The sequence below is a fragment of the Stegostoma tigrinum genome, chromosome 3, assembly GCF_030684315.1.
Source record: "Stegostoma tigrinum isolate sSteTig4 chromosome 3, sSteTig4.hap1, whole genome shotgun sequence".
NCBI lineage: Eukaryota > Metazoa > Chordata > Chondrichthyes > Orectolobiformes > Stegostomatidae > Stegostoma > Stegostoma tigrinum.
The window spans coordinates 65,490,614-65,513,526 of NC_081356.1; the positions used below are offsets into that span (position 1 = coordinate 65,490,614).

The window sequence follows — 22,913 nt, forward strand, 5'->3', positions numbered from 1 at the left end:
GTGTGAGTCATCCAGTTCCAAGTTTTAGACGCCACACGTTCTAATTTCCTGAAACGCACATGGTGGTAGTTTTTATTGAATCTTTTTTTTTTTTCTCCAGTGTCCCCACACGATCGTGTAGCTGAAGACTGGAACTCAGTGGGAGATAATGGGAACTGCAGATGCTGGAGAATTCAAAGATAATAAAATGTGAGGCTGGATGAACACAGCAGGCCAAGCAGCATCTCAGGAGCACAAAAGCTGACGTTTCGGGCCTAGGCCCTTCATCAGAGAGCTCTCTGATGAAGGGTCTAGGCCCGAAACGTCAGCTTTTGTGCTCCTGAGATGCTGCTTGGCCTGCTGTGTTCATCCAGCCTCACATTTTATTATCTTGGAACTCAGTGGGGTTGGGAAGGAATGATGGAATCTGCAGGACATTGTGGCACCTCACTTTAGGTCCTTTGTATCTAAAAGTAAATGCTGAAGCCAGTGGTGGAATTGTCATAGAGCAGTAGCTAACCCAGCACCTTGAAAGAACAAAAATTAACAATGAGAATGTAATTGTTAACCAGGATGTTTCAACAACCTTGTCATTTCAAGTGGAAATGTGTAAATGTAGTTCTTCCTCCCTGTCACACGACATGGAGGTGTTAACAGGCTCTGCTCCAACTAGAACAGAGCTAAAAATAAAGATTGCAAACTAATAAAACTGAAGAAAATTTGGAACTTAAAATCATCACTAAACTGTGAATTAATCAAACTCCTCTGTTAATTACTATAAACCCTAATTAGCTGCAGCAAGGGACTCAGCCTAGAACTAAGGAATGAATCACTTAACTGGCAATACAAACAATAAATTAAGTGTTAGTTGCTGAGATTGCCTAAATTCAATCAATTTATTTCACTTAATTAGATAGAAATGAATAGACAGCTAGACAAGCGCATCTTTGAGAAGGGAAATGGCTATTTCATCACTTTCTTCAAAGACATAGGTATTCCCTTTCTCTATAAAATGATGCACTGTGGGCTGATCTTACATCGACATTGGTGTTCAGGTACAGGCAAGAGAATTTGTGGTTGCATTTATCCTGAATGTTAAAAGTGGCTGCCTGGACTCTGGACTTTCTGACCTCAAGAAAAGTACTATATTTCCACATAAAGGTTGTGGCGGATAATCCAGGAGGGAGTGAGGAGGACACTTTGTGAGAAAAGCACCAAAGCCTCAAGGCAGGCCCTCCACCTAGTCAGCCTCAGCACAAAACATAACGGAATAAATCTTGCAACACTCCTTCAGCCCTCATCCTCACCATCCCCTCACAGCCCCACTGCTTGTTTCTCATGTAACCCTAACCCTTCTCATGTACCGTAAAAGCCCCATTCCAACTTATACTGACCCATGCCAACACTTGCTACCCTTTACCCTTCCAGCTATGATGCCCAGTATCTACCAATGGCAGACAACACAGGACATACACAGAGATGAGAGAACATAAGTTCTAAGGGCTGAATGCTTCATTAAATTTCACAGTGTTTCTCTCTGGAACATCATCCCAAACTTACCTCGTTAATTGCCTGCCCTGTTCCAATAGCATCTCTCTCATCTGACACTAGCCTGATTCTCCTCCTCCACCACAGGTAGAAAAGTTTGCCACTACTGGGATAGTGTGGAATAAACCATTAAACCTGGTGTCCTCCACCATTTTGAAATCGATGCCATGCACCTGGCCAAGCATTGGCAGCCCACGGCTGATGTTGCTTTGCACATGCGGTCATGCATTCCAGCCCTAATCACTGTTAACGGACAACGCAGCACACCTCCCAGGTTCGGAGCAACTTCCAACCTCACAATCCTATCTAAGTCACTACCAATGGGTCCTAAGTCAAACCAGCTCTCATCTACTGGAACTGAATGGTTTAGTGGTATTATCACTAGACTGTTAATTCAGAGATCTTAGCCTTCACTGGTAGAGAACTCTAAGTGAAGAAATGTATCCTTATCGCAATCTAAAATTGGCTGTCACCTATCCTGAGACCCTTGTTCTGGAATTCCCGATGAGGGAAAAAGATCCAGTGCCCTGTCAAAATTTTATCTGTTTTAATGAGATTCCTCTCACTGTTCTAAAGAATACCAGCCCAGTCAACTCAATCCCTCCTCACACGACAAACCTGCGATTGCTCAAATCGGCCTAGTGAACCTTCAGTGTGTTCGCTCTGTGGCAACTTTTTTTTAGTTAAGGGGAATGAAAACTGCACGCAACGTTCAAAGTGTTGCTGCACCAAACCCTTGTACGACTGCAGTAAGACTTCCCTGCTCCCATATTCAAATGGTTTCGTAATGACGAGGCCTATGGTGGAGCAGACAGCGGCCCTGCTGAAAATGATGCTGTGTTTTATGGACAGGCGTGGAGTCTTTATACTACACATGCTGCATAATTCAAATATACTATACTTTGCTCAACTGGAGGGAAAGTGGTGCATGCTGAACAACTGGGAAGGCAAGAGCAATTTTCTGATGATCAGGTCAATGACCTGGACGAATATCTTCCTGCACACGATATAGTGCAAAAATGTTGGATGCCACAAACTGGACAGGACTTACACTATTCTCTTTTTATTCTTTCGTGGATGTGGGAGTCGCTGGCTAGGCCAGCCTTTATTGCCCCTCGTTAATTGTCCAGAGAGCAGTTATGTCAACCACATTGCTGTGGGCCTAGAGTCACATGTAGGCCAGACCAGGTAAAGACAGCAGACTCCCTTCGCTAAAAGAATATTAATGAACCAGATGGGTTTTTCTGACTGTCGACTATTGATTTCATTGCCATTATTCAACTCCTAATTCTCAGAAATGTCTTGAGAATAAGCTTGCCATGGCAGATAATGGAATTTGAAATTAATAAAAAATCTGGAATGCTAAACAAACAGGCTGCTTTGCACTGGATCATGTCAAGCTATTTGGGTGGTATTGGATCTGCACTTATCCAGGCAAGTAGGCAGTATTCCATCAGGGCAGGACTTCACCAGGGATGGTGACCATGGGGTCTGGGGCATTATCTGCACGGTATGAATCTGTGAGTATGACTATGTCATGCTATTACTTAAGCAGCCTGTGAGACTGCTGTCCCAATTTTTGGCACTAGCACCCAGATGTTAGTACAGAGGCCACTGCTCTCCAGGGCTGTTTCTGCTGTTGTCTTTTCTGGTGTCTAAATTGATGCCTGATGATCCATCTCTATTAAGCCTACATGTAGCGATTGGTACATCTGAGTGGTTTGTTAGGTCATTACAGAGGCAGTTGAGAGTCAGTAACTTTGCTGTGGGCCTGGATTCACATGTAGGTGAGACTAGGTGAAGCTGGCAGATTTTCTTCCCTAAAAAGCGTTAGTGAGCCTTTCACCGTTCCTTTACCATCACTGCATCTAATCCTGGAATTCCTTCCCTAACAACACACAGTCACCTTCCAGGGCAAATAGGGGTAGGCAATGAATGCTGGCCCAGCCAGTAAAGAGAGCAATGTATATTAATTCTGAGGAGAAATGGTAATGTAGCTGCGGAGAGGACTTTTCAGGATGGATAAGAGAGTCTAGAACACAGAGACACAGATCCAGATTTAAGGAGGGTCCCATTTGTGCTCGGGTGGAGAAGGAGTTTGAGTACTGTTAGTCTTGGTAATTCTCTACTCCAGAAATAACTGGAAATGGGATGATTGAATATTTTCCTGGTTGAATTAGACAGATGTTTAATGGATAAGATGGTCAAGGGTAATGGGGGTCAAGCAGGAATTTGGCATTACGATCAGACCAGCCATGATCTTTTTTAAAAAAAAAACGAGGATTGTGGCAAAATGACTTATTCCACCTTCCTTTTGGTTTTGACGTTCCAATGTTCTTATGTGGAGATTTTTCTTTACACAAAATGACAATGAATAACACAGAATGTTATAGCTCACAAGGAAGCCATTCGGCCCATTGTGCCTGCCCTGGTTCTATTCCCTTTGTACATCCCTTGCCTTTTCCTCATATCCCTGTATGCCATTTAATCCAAATAATCATCTGATACTGTTGTGAATGCATCAATTGAACCCACCTCCATCACATTTCCAAGCAATGCATTCCACACCCTAACTATTCAGTGCGAAAAGCTTTTTCTCTCACATCACCCTTGTTTCTTTCGCAAGTCATTTTAAATCTATACCACCTTGTTCTTCTTTTCTTTGTTTACAACCAGGAACAACTCTCCCTATGTCCTCTGTCCAACCCTGCCATGATGCTGAGAACTTAAGTCTCCTCTTAGCCTTCTTCTCTCCAAGAAGAATAGTCACAATTTCTTCAATCTGTCCTCATAGCTGAAATTTTTCATTTCTGAAGCCATTCTTGTCAATCATTTAAATACTGTCTTGTACAATTTCAACAGCACTTCCCTGCTCTTGTACTCTGTGCGCCTGTTGATAAAACTGAGAACACAGTTTGCTTTTCATGTAAAAATTTCCAACATTTTGAGACAAAATCAGAAATTGTTGCAAAATCTCTAGAGATCTGGGAGCATCTGTGAAGTGAAAGCAGGGTTAATGCTTCTGGTCCAGTGACCCTTCTTCAGAACTGGACCCAAAGAGGTAGCTCTGCTTTCTCTCCACAGATGCTGCCAGACCTGAAATTTTTCCAGCAATTTCCAGTTTTGTTTCTGATTTCAGCATTTCCATTTCTTTTATTTTATTTCGAACACCTGAAAGGCTGTTTACAAGAGTTTTGAGTTTTAAACTTAATCTCCATACATCAGTTGTTGGGTGGACACATACTTTTGTTAAATCCCTGCAAGATCATGATGGATTTGTGTGTGACACAAGCTGTTTGTTTGATTTCTCATCCTACTGTAACCATTCCTGAATAAGAATGCAATCGGGGAACACGCTCCAGTCAAAGAACCTGAAACTAGCAAAAGCACAATAGGTCAAATCATTGACCATATATATCCATTTGAAATTCATGCAGTCTTAAAATTTACATCTGATGACTGAATCACATATGGTAGCACTAATTCCATGAGACCAGATTGTACGCACTAACTTTCCCACAAGACTAATGACAATCGGAAAGACCGTAAATTCTATAATATATTTGTCATTTCATTATAAATTATTGTATGAATATGAATAAGGACAGCATGGTGGCTCAGTGGCTAGCACCACTGCCCCCAGCAGCAGGGACTCTGGTTCAATTCTGGCCTTGGGTGACTATGCAGACTCCACACAAATGTTTTCCCTGTGTTTGTGTGTGTTTCCTCTGTGTTCTCAGTTCCTCCCACTGTCCCATGATGTGCAGTTTAGGCAAAGCAGCCATGCTAAATTGCCCGTAGTGCCCAGGGATGTGCATGCTAAATGGATTAGCCATGCGCAATGCATGGTTACAGGGATAGGTAGGGGACTGAACGTGATGCTCTTTGGAGGTTCGATATGGACTCAATGGGTCACATGGCCTGCTTCCACACTGCAGAGATTCTGTGCCCCATCTCATGCTCCCACCCTCTCCAGGGTTCCAATAGTGGCACTATTCTGTTAGCATCGGGATGATCTCATCAGTAAGAGGGAGGAGCTTAAATGTTAAGTGCAAACTTCTTAAACTCTTCCTAAATACCTTGCTAGTACACAACTTTTATTGCTGTACCTTTAGAAATTGTCCATTGGTAAGGAAGTAAAATAGAGATTTGCTTAGTTCACAGATAGTACTCTATTAGAGTACTGTCAGAACTAGAAAAGATCTTGAACAGTTTTGCATATTACGGGATCTTATTTCATCTAGTAAATTACCATTCTATCCTATTAAATTGCCTATTTGCAGTAATTATTTTTAAAGGTTTTTTTTCTTGTAACCGGTCATAATTTTCAATTAGCGATTTACAGGTAACCCTGCTTAACCCTTGTATTTTTTTGTGTTGCATTCTTGAAATAGAATGATTCAACAAGGTGCAAGTTTTTTTTTAGTAAGCCTTCTGTGAAGGCAGAATGTATATCAGCCATTTTTTTTAGTTTGGTTGAAATAATGCTTCGTTAACTGCTTAGTTACTTTAAAAGGATAGATTTCTGATTTTCACCTGCAATTTTCCTATTGTTCTGCAAGCTCACTACAGTGAGTAAGCTTTAATCTGCACACATTATTCTCAATATAGTTTCTTTAAGAAAAGGGTAACTTGATCTCATTTCAACATTGTGGGCACTGTTGGTAATCACCTTACAAGTGAACTTTTTCCCATTCAGCCCGAACAGACCCTTGATTAAACATCACATTTTTAAAATTTCTTCCATATCCTGTATCTGTTTATTCTAAAGTAAATATTTGTGATTGCAAGTTTGAATTTTCATCTTTAAGATCTATGTCTAAATACGTCAGAAATTCTAAACAATTTTAGTGCACTGTACAGCACAATTACAAATCATATTTCAATTTGTTGGACCAGTTGTCATCTAGTCTAATTTGACGATCTGCGGTGTTCACTTTAGGGATGTTCTTATCAATGTCCAAACTAACACCTCTTATTGATTCTTCATGTGCTATCATTCATTCCCACTGATGACACAAAGGTGATTTCTTCTGCCTGCTTAACTATTGTGACTGGATTTTTAATAATTTCCTAACTTTGGTTTAATGACTTATTTCCTATAAGGTATGAAGAAGAAAAGTGTATAAAAAGAAGGATGAGGTAAATTATGATATTTCAAGTCATGTTACAGTCTACAGCACTGCCCTCCATTGCAGAAAGCTAACTGTTTGCGGTTGGGTGATAACTATATTTGCTTGAATGTGCTGATCTATCTTTCTCTTTTTACCTTACATTTACTCTAATTAAAAGTGTGAGTAACACTGGTACATGGCTACATCAGGGTTGGCAGGTATCAGTAGTTTTTAATGTACACTGTACTAAATCGTTCCAAGACTTCTCAGAGGACTGGGAGAAGAGAAGTCATTATACTGAACCAAAAGAGATATTAGGTCAGGTGGCCAAACACTTGATCAAACACTCTCACCCATCCCTTCCTCTCACCCCAAGCCGCACCTCTATCTCCTACCTACTAACCTCATCCCACCTCCTTGACCTGTCCGTCTTCCCTGGACTGACCTATCCCCTCCCTACCTCCCCCACCTATACTCTCCTCTCCACCTATCTTCTTTTCTCTCCATCTTCGGTCCACCTCCCCCTCTCTCCCTATTTATTCCAGAACCCTCACCCTATCCCCCTCTCTGATGAAGGGTCCAGGCCCGAAACGTCAGCTTTTGTGCTCCTGAGATGCTGCTGGACCTGCTGTGTTCATCCAGCCTCACATTTTATTAACTTGATCAACAAAGTAGGTTTTAATTAGTTTCTTAAAAGGAGTAGAGAGGCACACAAGTTTGGAGGTAAAAGTCCACACCTCAACATCTAAGGGACAGTAGTGATGGAGATGAAAGAGATGATGGATGCATGTGAGACCAGAATTAGTGTACAACTGGAACCTGACCTTTTGTCTTTAGGTAATGTCAGGTAGTCATACGTGTTTGGGAAATAGGAGAAGCCAAGGATAGATCGCTGAGAGACATCATAAATAATGGTGCATTAGTGGGAAAAATATCACTGCAGAGATCTAATTGCTGAAGGCAGTTACTGAGATTGGCAGAGGTGAGGCTTTGGAGGGTGTTGGACAAGGATGAGAATTTTAAAATTGCTGACTGAGTTTCAGGGAGCCCTTGCAGCAAATACAGGAGTGATCTGTGAATGGAGCCTGGTGTGAGTTACAATTCAGGCAGCAGAGTGTAGAATGAATAAAATTTCATAGTGTGTGGACAATGAAAAGCTGGCCAGGTGAGCATTGGAATAGTTGAGTACAGAGGTAACAAGAGCTTCTGTCAGGGTGTCAGCATCTGGTAGAGACGGGTATTATGGAATTAGAAGTATTTGGATTTTGTTATTGGATGCTGGAGGTTTATCTCAATGCCAGAGAGAATGCTCAGATTGTGAACAGTCTGACCGAACTGGAAATAGTGACTAGGGAGAGAAATAACGTCAGTAGTCAGGAAATTGAGTTAATTGAGAGGGCAAAAAGATGGTGGTTTTGGTCTTGTTTACTCGTAGGAAACTTCAGCTCTTTCAAGACAGGACGTTGGACGAGCAGGGTGATAGCACTGCTGTGGAGTGGTCGAGTGAGCTGGTGTGGAAGGAGAATGGTGGGACTCGGGAAATTCTGTCACTCTAAATGAAATTAGAGGTAAGAGGTAGCAGCAGTCCCACATAGCTGAATGAGAACAGAGAGATGTTAGAGGAGAATGATTTTAGGCCAGTCATGTCCATAATTATCGGGTTAGATGTGTGTTGTTTACCTTTCTTCCTTTATCAAGCCAGGATTATACAGATCAACTTTTTGCATCATTCAAATAACCAATTATTTTTATTCAATCCAGAATGAATCTCCTTTGCTTTGCCAGGTTACCAAATGCTGAATGTTAACAATACCTGAGTAGGCGGCTGCATTTTCAGCTTTCAATAATAAGCATGTGATTTTCCTTTTTTTTAAAGCTGTCTCATTGTCATAGATCTGTTGTGAAGGTTTGAGATAGTAAATATTGTTAAACAATGAAAGGTGATAGTTTTTGACAGCATTCTGAGTGGGAAATACTAATCACAGTGCAAAATACTTAATCTCTGCATCTTGAGACCTGCATCAGGCTTAGCAGCATGTTAACAGTTATATTATTTTGTTTTGCAATTGTCTTGCTGTTTCCTTTTTATAATTGTCAATATTAATCATGATTATCTTTTGCAGGTTGGATGAGGAACTAAAAGAAGCATCAGAAGCAGCAAAGTGAGTTCAGTGTTATTTGACCTTTTTTAACATTATGTATTTTATTTCCTTACCAGCTACTACATTAGCCATTAATTTTGGAAGCAACCTGCGCCCACGAGTAACTTCAGAATTGAGTTATTTCCACAATGAAAAATTAAAATACAAAATTGCCCAGAAGTCAAGTTGAAATTCTTGTAATTTTATTTCACTTACTGGATTTGGCACAAGCACCCTCATGGCAGAGACATTGGAAAGGGATTTCAGATTGCAGTATAGGCAAAAAACTACAAAACTAATTCTTCAAAATAAAAAAATAAGTTTCGACAATAGATAAAGCAGCCCATTGTGGATTGTGTACAAAATTTTACCCACATTTCTACTGTTCAAATAGTACCCTCGGGCTCAGCAATCATAACAGAATTGGTGCATGGGCTGGGTTCTGTGAGCCACCCATATGCAGGAAGGCAGGTAGGTGGATCTGTAGAATCGAATGTCCAGCCCAATGCTGGCTTGCCCATCTCTGCCCCGACATCAATTATGAGTAGTGACTGAGGCAATAGGTGGGTAACTCACTTTTGGGGTACTTGGGACTCTTAAGTGGGCAAGTAATGCTCATTTGAGGCTTTCATCCTCAACTGAGAGAGGCTTGCACCTCACGTAGCTCTGCAGGTTATCCCTCTGGTCAGCGCAAGGGCAGAGTGTTTCCTTCCAGGCCCCTGGTGGTAATTGGAGGACCACCCTACAGTTTACCACCTCTCCCACCATAATAACTAAAGGCACGTTGGCCGAAAGCTGAACAAAAACGAGCTCACCCCTTCGATTTATACTGGGATGCAAGGAGCCCAATCTCAGCACATGATGCAGCCCACCGAGTTTAATCCAATCCACAGATTCCCAAATCAGCTCCTCAATCACCTTTACAGAATTATCAAGATCGTTCAAGACATACTTCCCTTCACGTATGAATATTATCCAGGTTCAAATCAATTCAGAAACAAGTGGTGTCGATTTTAATTGATTTGATCAGGTCAGATCCCAACATGTTTGTTTGAGAGATGGTAAGAACTGCCGATGCCGGAGAATCTGAGATATCACCATGTGAAGTTGGATGTACACAGCAGGCCAAGTGGCATCAGAGGAGCAGGAAAGCTTAACGTTTCAGGTTGGGACCCTTCAGAAAGTAGTTCAAATCTTCAGACTTCTGAAGAAGGATCCCGACCCGAAACGTCAAGCTTTCCTGCTCCTCTGCTGCTTGGCCTGCTGTGTTCATCTACCTTATGTTTGTTTGAGAATTGAGTTGAGCTTTAAAAATCTGCAAGTATCAAACTGATAGCTTCATGGTCATCCTGCTGCTATCCACTTATTTTAAAAATTTTAAAACGAGTCAGTTCACTAATATCCTTTAGAAAAGGAAGCCTCTTGACCTTTCCATGTGTGGCCATATATGACTCCAGTCACCATCAAATTAGGTGACCCTTAACTGCCCTCTGAAGTGACCAAGAAAGCAATTTAAATAAAAACCAAAAGAACTGCAGATGCTGTAAATCAGAAACAAAAGCAAAAGTTGCTGGAAAAGCTCAGCAGGTCCGACAGCATCTGTGAAGAAAATAATCAGAGTTAACATTTCTGGTCCGGTGACCCTTCCTCAGAACTGATGTCAGTACTAACGATAAGAATTATTTTCAATATTTCAAGATCAAATAAGAAAGACAATTATAATTCAACAGAAGACAGAATGTTTGCAGGCCTAGGGACTGTCCATTTAATGGAAGACAAAACCATTTGCAGAATAAAACAAGCAGCGATCAAGAAGTGTCTTTGGACATAACAAAATAAGTGATTTTTTAATGAACAAATATTAACATAGTCAAGCTTACTGGTTTTATGGCAGCTGTTTTGTCTTTGAGAACGTATACAGTGCAGACTCCTTGATGAACAAGACTTATTTTAGCTAAAAACATAAAGATAGAACAAAAATACACGTGACAGAACTCTGACAAGATGTTTTGTCTCTGTCATAGCATTAATAATTAAACCGACCTGAGAAGTCCAGGAGATTGTGTGATCCAATTGAGCAGATCACTGCTGGGCAACATTTGATGCATAACTTGTTGCGCCAGAAGGAACAAGCCTGCTCCTGCTAGCCTAGCAGTGTTCAGAAGGTGCTTATACAAGAATGCTTCTTTCAGCTTGCCATATTTCCCAAAGTCTTAGAAATGTGATCATAGAAGTTAAGGGCAGGCATTCTTATAATATTTAAAAGATCGTGCTATCCACTTATCACTCATCTGCAAACATTTCCATTAAAATGGAAAGTGAGCATGTTAGAGACTTGTTGAGTCCATATAATTCATATGCATCTATCTTAATTGTTGATTTGCATCCTGCCATTCAAGCTTGTTGGCATTGCCTTGCGTAGCAGCCATCAAATCAGCAGGAGAAGTAGCCGAGAGAAGTTTGATCATTTGTTTTTATTTTTCAGCGATTTCCAAGACCCACATACCAACAAATGTGATTGCATTTATTTGTCCAGTTATCTTTTCTGATTTGGGACTTTATAACAAAAAAAAACTGATCCTTTCGGGGCAAGATCCAGGACCATTCAGTGATCCAGGAGTTTTCCTCACCAGCTATACAATATATAGATGCCCTTAATGCATTACCAGCTACCTGTACATGGTAACCTGGAAGGTACCAGTTACCTTTATGTCTTAGTCATTCCAGTTAGTAGCAGCTACATTTGTCTTTCACTAATGGTCTAATCCAGTTTCTTCTGATGGGCTTTGACAGAATTGTACCTGCTGTGGGACTGAGTCCTTCTCCGGGATACTCAGTAAATATTTGGTGTAGACTGATGCCCTCCCTCCACACAACTGTTACCCCTTTTCTACCCCCAGATTCACCTTACAGCTTGATCCTGGACCTTACCCTCAGTGAATGAATTCATTTCACTGCGCAGTCCCAAATCAGAAAAGAAACTCTACAAATATATTGGGGAAGCAGAATTTCCATCAGTGTAGAATTCTTCACAGTTCACTTTGAAGTTATAGGCTTTGGTGTATGGAATCCTCACCTATGGAGTAGTTAGAAAAAGAAGGAAAGAATGAATTTTCGCTCTGATAAGCACAAAATCCTTCCCTCTCCTTTGAAGAAACTAAAAACACATTTTATTTGTTTTGATTTATTTGGTTGATGTGACAATATGCACAGCACTACTTAAATCATGTAGCTTGATTCTGTCAAAAACATTGTATCCTCTGTTTCAGAATTGTTCATGGCTTATGGTGTCAGAAATTAATCTTGTTTATTCCTCCCTTCCTTGTGATTTTTGTTTCCATAGAGCTAGCAGACTGTCAAGTGAATCCAAAACACCTACAGGGGAACAGCAGTAAGGATAACATTATGATCGATACAAATCATCTGACTATTCTTTATAGCTATACAGTTCTGCTTTGCATTTTGATCAATTCTGTGTTGTGTTGTGGTGCATAGTCATCTATTGTAGTATGTTTAAAGGTTTATTGGCATAAATGTATTGGACGATTTCTGGATTGAATTACTTCACTTAATTTTTCCAAACAAACATGCAAGCATATAAGCATACATACAGGCACATGTACACATTAGGTGTAAGACTTGGCCACTTAGCCCCTCAAGCCTGCTGTGCCATCTGGTAAGATTGTTTCCAATCTGATCACTCCACATTCCTAAACCTTACTATGTAATTCATATAAAGTTACATTATTAACTTAATAATGTTACTATTAAGAGTATCTACATTCTCAACAAGAATCTGAGATAATGGGAACTGCAGATGCTGGAGATTCCAAGATAATAAAATGTGAGGCTGGATGAACACAGCAGGCCAAGCAGCATCTCAGGAGCTCCTGAGATGCTGCTTGGCCTGCTGTGTTCATCCAGCCTCACATTTTATTATCTCAACAAGAATCTGTCTATTTTCTGCTGTCCTAAATTGAGCACCCTTTATATTTAAACATGACATCTTTTGGGATTCTCCAACAGGAAGAACCATCCATTCCATGTACACCCTGTTAAGACCATAATGTTGTGTGTACAAAAACAGAAGTTGCTGGAAAAGCTCAGCAGGTCTGGCAGCGTGATCTCCAGCTATGCCTGTCACTTTGTGGAGTATGTGGAACATTCCTTGTTCCGGTCCTACTCCAGCCCCCACCTACAACTCTTTCTCCGATGTATCGATGATATCATCAATGCTACTTCCCTCTCTCATCCAGAATTGGAACTGTCCATCGATTTTTCACTACCAATTTCCACCCTGCCTTCACTTTCACCACGTCTACATGTAACTCCTCCCTTTCCTTCCTCAACATCTCTATTTCGATTTCTGGGGACAGACTGGCCACTAATACCCACTATAAACCCACTGACTCCCACAGCCACCTGGGATATACATCCTCACACCCTACTTCCTGTAAAGACTCCTTCCCGTTCTTTCAGTTCCTCCACCTCCATCACACATGTTCAGATGAGGCCAACTTTGACATGGGAGCCTTCGGAATATCCACCTTCTTCCTCAACCGAGGATTCCCCAGCACCATTGTTGACTGGGCCCTCAACCAGGTCCCCCCATCTCCCACACTTCCCGCCCTCACCCTTTTCTTCTCTCCCACAACACTGATAGGGTTCCCCTTATCCTCACTCACCATCCCACCAGCATCCACATGCAGGAGGTCATCAGGGACACCATTCCCACCATCACCGGACACACATTCCCCTCCCCTTCCTTGTCCCCCTTCCACAGGGACCGTTCCCTCTGGGACACCCTGGTCCTCTTTTCCTTCATCCTCAATACCATCTCACCGCCCCACAGCACCTTCCCCTGCAACCAGTGAAGGTAAATGGGCAGGCGTTGTACCTCCTCCCTCCCCATCATCTAGGGGCTCAAAAAATCTTCCAGGTGAAGCAACACTTCACCTGCACTTCCCAGAATCTAGTCTACTGCATTCGCTGCTCACAATGTAGTCTCCTCTATGTTGGAGAAATGAAGTGTAGACAGGGTGACGGCTTCACAAAACATCTACATTCTGCTCACAAAAACGACCTTGAGCTACCCGTTACCTACCACTTTAATACACCACCCTGTTCCCTGGCCAACATCCCTGTCGCTGGCTTTCTGCAGTGTTCCAGTGAAGTTCAGCGCTAACTGGAAGAACAACACCTCGTTTTCCACAGGGGGACCCTGCAGCCCTCCAGACTCAACATTGAATTCAATAAATTTTAGGACCAAAACTCTCCCATGTCCTAGCCCTGTACCCCACACACCAGGCCTTGTTATCACAACCTGCCATTACACACTATCTATTGTTAGCCACTAAAAGTTCCCCTTAATAGCTATTCACTCTCCTAGCTAGATTGTTATCAATGTCTTTGTCTATCCAACTGCTCTTCTCTCTTCAGGCTGTATCGTTTACTCCCTACCCTATTCCCCCTCTCTATTTTCTGCATATAAACCAATGTTTTCCCAGCTATCGTCAGTTCTGAGGAAGGGTCATCGGACCCAAAATGTTTTTTTCTTCACAGATGCTGCCAGACCTGCTGAGCTCTTCCAGCAACTTCTGTTTTTGTCCCTGATTTACAGCATCCACAGTTCTTTCAGTTTTTAATCTTGTGTGTACAATCTGGTTACCTCTGTCTCTTCTGAACTCCGATGGATACAAGTGCAGCCTGTCCAAGCTTTCCTCATAAGATAACCCACACTTCCTGATATTAGTCTAGTGAATCTTGTCAGAACAGTTTCCAATGCATTACATCCTTTCTTAAGTAAAGAGACTAACACTGTGTAAAGTATTCTAAATGTGATCTCCCCCACAATGTGCATAACTGAAACAAGACCTGCATATCTTTGTGTTTGTTGGTCTCACTATAATACACCAGACCCCTCAGCATCTTAACGCTTTGTAATCTCTCACCATTTAAATGATGTATTTTAATATTCTTCCTGCCATAATGGACAATTTCACATTTCTCCACATTATACTGCATTTGTAGATCTTTGTCTATTCACTATATGTACCCTTACGTCCTCTTCACAGCCTACTTTTCTATTTATCATAATGCCATCAGCAAGTTTAGCAATAATATCTCCTGTCCTTTCATCAAAATCGTAATAAATTGTAAAACCTCGAGGTCCCAAATTGATCTCTATGGCACAACAGTCATTACATCTAGTCAACCAGCCCTATATAACTGAACACCATGTGCTTTTGTTTTTGCAATAAACTTTGATGTGGAAGTTTAACAAATGCTCTTTAATCAATGGTAACCCTTTGCTCGGAGAACAAGGTGATTTCTTCACTCCTTTGTTGAGAAACAGCAATGCAGTATGTCCATACCAAATAATTCAAACTAGTCCACATTGTCCACAGTAGCAATAGTCTCATCATTGTTATATGCAGTGGTAATTCATCGAATCTCCCTTTTGGTGGATAGGAGCAAATATTGATGAACATTGAGTCAAACAAATATAACATGACTCTATTCAAAAATTCAAAAGTTACTCCGAGTCTAGCTATTACGATGGATTGTTTAGGGTACGATACCTTTTTGTGTTCGCCCCTAAATAAATGGATTTCACATTAAGAATGAACAACTTTTTAATGAAAGGACACAAAGATCAAATAATTATGCAGTGTAGATTGTATATGTTTACCAATATTGTTAATATTTAGAATATATCATTGTGCAAGTAACAAATCATGGTAGCAGAAAAATTAAAGGATAAAACCATTAGTGGAAAAAAAACAGACGTACGAGAACATAGTGGAAATGTGAAATAAAATGGAAAATGTTGTGAATACTCGGGTAATACAGATGGTCTTTATAGAGAGACAAAAGCATGATTAATGTTTCAAGTCATCATTTTCACTGGAACTGTGCTCAGCTATGTTTACATTGTCAGATCCATTTTTTTGTTAAAACTGGAATTAGCACAGAATTCTGGACTTCTTAAATCAGGTTAGAAGTATTTCCCCAATTATTTCACTCCCTAAGAAACTGATTATGATAGATACAATTTCACATAGTCTGGATGGTGATTTGCTCAGCAGGAATATTATGTACAGTTCTGGGCATTTCATTATTGGAATTATAAAACGCATTGAGGACAGTGCAGAAGAGATTTTCAAGAATGGTTCCAGAGAGGAGAAACTACAGTTATGAGTAGAGATTGAAGAGGTCAGGACTGTGTTCCTTGGAGAGAAGAAGGCTAAGTGAAAATCTAATAGAAGTTTTCAGAATCATGAAAGGGCTGGATACCATAGAGAGAAACTGTTCCTTCTTGTAAAAGGATCAAGAACCAAAGAACATAGCTTTAAAGTGACATTCAAAAGAAGCAAATAAAATGTGAGGAAAAACGTCTTCACACAACAAATGGTTTGGGTCTGAAATGCACTGCCTGGAAATGAGTTGGTGGCAGATTCAATTAAGGCATTCAAGAGGGTATTGTAACTGAGATTTAAACAAGTGCAAGGTTATGGAAAATGGTAGGAGAATGGCATGAACTTATGGTGCCTTTTTGGAGAACCATTGAAGACAAAATTGGTGAAATGGCAATTGTAATACTTCCGTGATGTGCTATATAATGTCCTTTTTCCAGAACCAACTTTAGGCTTTGTTACTTCCTCTGTGTCAGAGCATAGCGAAGGAACTTTGAAAGATGGTGCAACACCATGTGACTCACTTTCCTGCAAGTCAATAGATCACTCCCAATGAGTCAGATAGCCCAAATGTAGTCACCAGTGTTCAATTGGTGGGTTATTTAGGGCATGGCAGATTCACGTAAGTTATGTTTAATTAGAGAGGTTATGCTGAATCCTACTAAATTACTTTGAATTGTATGCAAGCATTTGATTTTGAACATTTATGAATTTCCTCCTGAGTTTACAGCCTTCACACTTGCATTTTGGCAATTGTGAGACATTTCTCTGCTCCTGGGGTAACTTATGGCTTCTCACATGACCCTCCAAACTCACCCACTACCTTGCCCATTCCCACAGGCTGCACAAAAATCTGGGTCCTTGTTTAGGAAATGAAAGTAAACCTATATTGATAATCACATGAAAGTACGCATTAGCAAAACCAAGGAGAGATTCAAACTTAGTAATAGTATTGTTAATCATCAAAGACCTGCTGTCTCTCATTGGCCAGGCTCACTGATGGAGAATGGTCTCTTGGTTGAGGTGCAAAAGTGCAACATACATCCATGAAATATTATCCTAGCCAGGGGTCTTAATTATTCCTCAAATGTCTCCTTAAGTTGCATGTGTTTAAAACTCAAACTGCTGTACTGTGATAATAACATCAAATGTGACATTTGAACTTGATACCTTTTTAAGCATTTTACTTATCACAGTCAGCATAATAATTGTTAAATTTGTTTTCTCTGACCCTTCGGCCCAAGTTTGAAAACAAAAACCGCAATGATTTTGTGGATTCCCTTTTTTTTTCTTTGACTTTCTTCTTCAAGTTTGCTATAATTAATTACTTTTCTTTTTACTCAGAGTTGAAACAGCACTCAACAAACCTGTGGAATAACAGTGAGCAAGGACTTCAACTACCACTTAGTTTTAGTTTCTGACTAACAACTGAACGAGTCATCTTCCTTCATTAATTATTGACTTAACTGTTTACATGTTGGTTGTTCATGTTCATTTTATGAAGTGTTATTCTGTGAGTCATGCATTGGGACAGTTGTGCCTGTGAATAGAATGTCAAATGATATTGTAATAAATGGCAATAATATACATCTAGTTCAAGACTTTAATTTCAAAATAATTATCAATCAGAAACACTGCATCAGCATTGCCATATTTAAAGGAAATCTCCAAATGTCAAATTGCCCCTTTTCTTCCTGCTTTATCCCTGTGAGCAGTAAAATGATCATGACTTTTTGAAATGAGACTTTTGCATCCACCCGTGACTGGAGAAAGCATATACTTGTGAGGTTTATTTGGAAAATCTTTTCCTGCTTTACAAAGGAATGAAAGAAAAATAGGTCTTTAATTAAAATTTCAAAATGCTCATATTGAATTCTTGAAAGGCAACTTTAGTTTGACCTATTCTGACATAGCTTAAACCATGTAATGACCACTTTGAATGTTTTTACTTTCACATTTCACGAGTGCATGTGATTTATTTTCAATTGATTCTGTTCTGGAAGGAAGGAAATTTTCTGTCAAGAAGCATTTATAAACTTTTTAAGATTTCTTTCAACACTGCTGTCTGTTTCATTTAAGAGGTTGGAATTTCCTGTCTTATCCATACCATGTCCTGATCACTTGAAGGAGGTTCAGATCTGGCCAAAGGTTCTCTGTATTTGTGCAGTGAGAGATGGTGAAGTGGTACTTTAATCAGAGATAGCATTTTAAAGAAAACTCCCTTGCTTAATTCCCTCACAAAGCCAGTAGTTCCAGGCAAAATATATTCTCTCTGAACTAGCCATTTTTTTTCAAACACAGTCATGCACTCTAACACCGGTAATCCCTTCCAAATGTTGTGTAGTTGCCAAAAGATGTCTATTACTGTACTGGGACTAAATGCCCAGTTTTAAACAATTGCAATGAAAAACAACTTTGGGCACAAACAATGTGTTTTCATTCTTCGTTTTTTCTATTTTATCCTTCGTTTTTTCTATTTCATCCTTTGCTTTTCTATTCAAAAGCATTCGTAAATTTAAAAAAAAATCATGTTTCCCACCAAGACACACAACAATCATCATCACTAGATCAAAATCCTGGACACCCTATTTAACAGCACTGTGCTGTGGGAATTTTTCTGACAAACTGCAGCAGTTCAACAAGAAAGTCTGCTATATTGTCAATGGCATGTTGGAATGCACAATAAATGCACCAGCCCTGCTAGTGATACTGACATTCCCAAGAATGACTCTGAGAGCAATGACAATGAAAATAGAAGTTGCTGGAAAAGCTCAGCAGGTCTGGCAGCCATAATCAATGTAAAGTAATCATATGTCAATTATGAAAATTGTTGCATCCAAGTTTAACATATGATTATTTTCTTAATGAATATGCATATAATTTCTAAAATTTCTGTAATTCTGTTCTGCACTATTCAAGATTTATACCAACCTACTTTAATTAAAGAACATCAGGAAGGATGACAAGGCTTTAAGCCCCACCTAAAATTGTTTTCATGGGGGAAATCCCTGGTTCATTCCAAGACCAAATCACTTGACCATTGAGACCATGAAGAAAAAAATGAGTTAATGTTTCGGGTCCGGTGATCTTTCCTCAGTTCTGAGGAAAGGTCACCAGACCCGAAACATTAACTCTGTTTTTTTTTCTTCGCAGGTGCTGCCAGACCTGTTGAGCTTTTCCAGAAGCTTCTGTTTTTGTTCCTGATTTACAGCATCTGCAGTTCTTCCAGTTTTTAAAAAAGCAATGAAGTTGTCCAGTTTGTTCAGCTTTACCATCTTGCCGTTCATTGTGAATTTGGATCTTTGGTATGCACCAACTTCATAGCAAGGTGTACAGTAACATTACTCTTGTGTAGATTGAGTTTGTCAGAAAATATTTTCACTGTGAAAGTTCCAATTCAGAAACCTTAATTAATGTCATATTTGTTGTTAGAATCCTCGGTACAACTTTATTTCCCTTTCTACTACATACCACTGAGTTTGATAATTCACTGGCAAAGGGATTTATTCCAAATTGCTTCTTAAAATGATGATTCATTTTGATTACCTAGTTTGTTCTATTTTTGCCTTTTTTTAAAAAAAATGTGTAGTGTAAGAATTTTACAAAATATGTACTTTTTTTGTTGTATAACTCACTTAGTTCCAAATCGGTTTATTTTGAATTTTTACACTTGCTTTTAATGTGTTAACTCTGCAATATAGAATGGAGATTTCCTTTAACAAGAAAGCCATCCACATTGATGGTTGCCAAGAAATCAGTGACTTCTAAAGTTATATTTTTGAGAATGTGTGTCTTTTTTCCTAAACTCTTACCTTAATAATGAGAAAAGTTTCAATGCAATAACCTGTAACTTTAATTGTTAATTTTTTGTGAGCTTCTGTTTTGTGATTTTTAAAGAATTATGTGATGTATTAACTATTTCTAACTTTAATGAGTCCTTTGGCCTTGAGTGTTCTTTAGCTTTCTAAAATATTGTGATAGATTTCCAGGGTGAGTGAGCCATAATCAATGTAAAGTAATAATATGTCAATTATGAAAATTGTTGCATCCAAGTTTAACATATGATTATTTTCTTAATGAATATGCATATAATTTCTAAAATTTCTGTAATTCTGTTCTGCACTATTCAAGATTTATACCAACCTACTTTAATTAAAGAACATCAGGAAGGATGACAAGGCTTTAAGCCCCACCTAAAATTGTTTTCGTGGGGGAAATCCCTGGTTCATTCCAAGACCAAATCACTTGACCATTGAGTGCATTGCCTCTTCTATCATTTGCCGTGGTTCCTCTTCCTGACTGACCCCTTCTAGTTGCTTATCAGCACAAACCCTCAACAGTCATTACTCAGTGATTTATTTGTATCATTTAGCAGATTATGGGGAGTTTACAAAACTTTTCCCCAGTCATGAATCTGCTTCCTTGGGGTGACAGAACTCCATTCCAATAAATTAATATTGGTGATTCACAAAATTTGTTACTGATATGTGTTGAAATATTGAGCAAATTCTGAAAAATGTAAAAGAGCTGTCTTCACTAGTAAGTTCTAGATAATCTCACATTTTGCACTCCCTAAATTCATGGTCAGTACATTATGGTAAGCAGAAACCCCTTAATTTTTTTATTGTATCAAGTCAATGACATTCTCTCATGTAAACAGTGTTAGAAAATATTAAGTAATTAACATGTGCAAGTCAGAAATTGCCCATTACATTTTCAGTTGTTTTTTCCTATTATACTTTATGTAAACCATTTACTCTGTCATGTGGCATAGCTAAGTGAGCCATTGAATGGCTGGACTCACTTTTTAATAGGATTTAAAGATAAACTACCTAAAGTGACTGCAAGGAAGATTTTTTTCTTTATTCATTAACAGGATGATGGCATCACTGGCTTGGCAGTATTTATTGCCTGTCCCTAATTGCCCAGAGGGCAGTTAAGAATCAACCACATTGTAGTTACACGGAGATACATGTAAGCCAGCCCAACTAAGGATGGCAGTTTCCTTCCCTAAAGGACATAAGATGAAGGTGTTTGTAAAAGGGCATGTTTTTCTCCATGTCAAGCAACGTAACAGTCTACTCTTTTCTGTGCCATATTGGCTGCACGGAATTTCACGTGGCTAAAATTTCAGATCACAGTTAAATTGAGCGATGCTATTTCAATGTGGAGTTGGACACGGATACTTTTGAATCTAAGTTAAATACAGTGTATATATGGGAATTTAAGATGTCAAACAGCTAACAAACATGTGCATGCTAGGGCAGAGGCTACAGCATCACTAAAGGAGAAATCAGTACCTTGTAGTAGCTGTATCTGCTGCTCTGTTTGCCTGTATGTAAAACAATGCCTTCTGCTATTGTATCCCTTAGGCGTTATTACTTTGACAAATTAGTGGCCATTCTTTATGTAAGAATATGATGTGAAACTTAACATATTCTTAAAATGGTAATTTGCACTATTAAATGCTGTGATATCCTTTATGTTGTGTTTTTTTATTTCAACTGTTACAACTTTAGAGTTAGTGCACTGGAAATCAAGCCCCATTATTCATGGAATCATCTCAAATATGAAAAGATTTAATCAAACTATCCAGAGTCCCCAGTTTGCCTGACTGACGCTTCTAGGTTGAAAGGAAGTACTCACCAGTGTCTGTATGTAATAAGAAAACATCTGATCATTACAATCGACCAGTTTTAACTAGTGACAAGAAAGAGATACAAATTATTTTATAACTGTATTACTTTAAATTTTGCCATTTCTTAATAAAAAGAATCTCCATACCCTGCACAAACAGATATACAAAGAGCCAAGACAATATGCATATTTTACAGATGAGGGAGGACCAAAAAGCAGAGTCAATGAAATAGTCTGGCACTGGTCCACATTGAAATCTATAATGAGACATTTTCTCCCTACCCCATTCCCTTCAAGTAGTTGAGGAGGACAGAGGCTGTGGATACATTGATCCTCAGCTTTACACACTCATCAGTGAAAATCCACCCATTCACTGTCTCTGAAAGTGTTTTCTTCCTTTTCTCTTTAAAGAAGAGATTTAGCAGAGAGACAAAGAGAGCGTATTTAGCTGCTCAAGATTTTCTCTAGCTTCTCGACAGAGAGAAATTTTCTCCTTCATAGACTGGATGTTTCTGCTGTATTGTCCAAATGCAAAGCTGTAACTGCTCGCCCAGGAATCAGTCAAGAAGTTGTTAATGTACTTGGTTTTGCTGAACTCTCAACTGGTCCTGGTTGAAAAACCAAGGTCTCTCGTTGGCAAAACACATCCAAGGAGTCGAGGTGTGTAGCACTGTGGGTGTATCCATACACCATGGACTGCAGGGGTTGAAAAAATCAGGTCACCATCACCAGGACAAGGGTAACTAGAAATGTGTATTAATTGTTACCTAGCCAGCAATTCCCACATTCTATGACTGAATTAAAAGAAACATTCTTCCCACTCCCCACAACGTCCCAAGATAACCTGTGCTCATTAAACCTGGACTGCTCGAGAATCCCTGATTTTACTTTGTTGTTATCTGCTGTGCTTTCAGCCATCTCAGCCCTGAGCTTCAGCATTTTCTATCTCACTTTCCTCCTTTAAGAACATAAAACCTATATCTTTGACCAAGCTTTAGCAATTTGTACTAATATTGCCTTACACACTCGGGGTCAACCTTTGCTTATAACACTACTATAAAGTATCTTGGGACTTGTTATCATTTTTAAAAAGCCAACGAAATAGATAAGATTGTTGAGAAACTATGAGAGATTTATTAACATTATACCTGGGTGAGGTGCTGTGGGGAGACTAGCATTACTCTCACAGCAAGGAAAGTTGAATAGAATTAAGTTGAAGTTTTATTTTAAGCAGTTTTAATCAGAGTGGAGAGGGGGAACAGTTTCTAATAACATGAGGATCAGTAACAAGAGGATAC

General features: G+C 39.5%; 1 protein-coding gene across 7 annotated transcripts in view; it reads left to right on the forward strand.

Annotated features, from left to right (window-relative positions):
* The window catches only part of LOC125450743 (protein prune homolog 2-like), a 362,196-nt gene extending 340,735 nt beyond the window's left edge, over nucleotides 1–21,461 (forward strand). For 6 of the 7 annotated variants that reach the window (XM_048526831.2, XM_048526834.2, XM_048526837.2 and 3 more), the window contains 4 exons: nucleotides 6,634–6,669; nucleotides 8,765–8,803; nucleotides 12,126–12,173; nucleotides 17,323–21,461. In XM_048526831.2, coding sequence (XP_048382788.2) covers nucleotides 6,634–6,669; nucleotides 8,765–8,803; nucleotides 12,126–12,173; nucleotides 17,323–17,356 — 157 coding nt within the window. In that variant the 3' untranslated portion in view covers nucleotides 17,357–21,461. The remainder of the gene's footprint in view (nucleotides 1–6,633; nucleotides 6,670–8,764; nucleotides 8,804–12,125; nucleotides 12,174–17,322) is intronic. The other variant, XM_048526833.2, reaches the window with a different exon arrangement.
* Nucleotides 21,462–22,913: the final 1,452 nt, after the last annotated feature.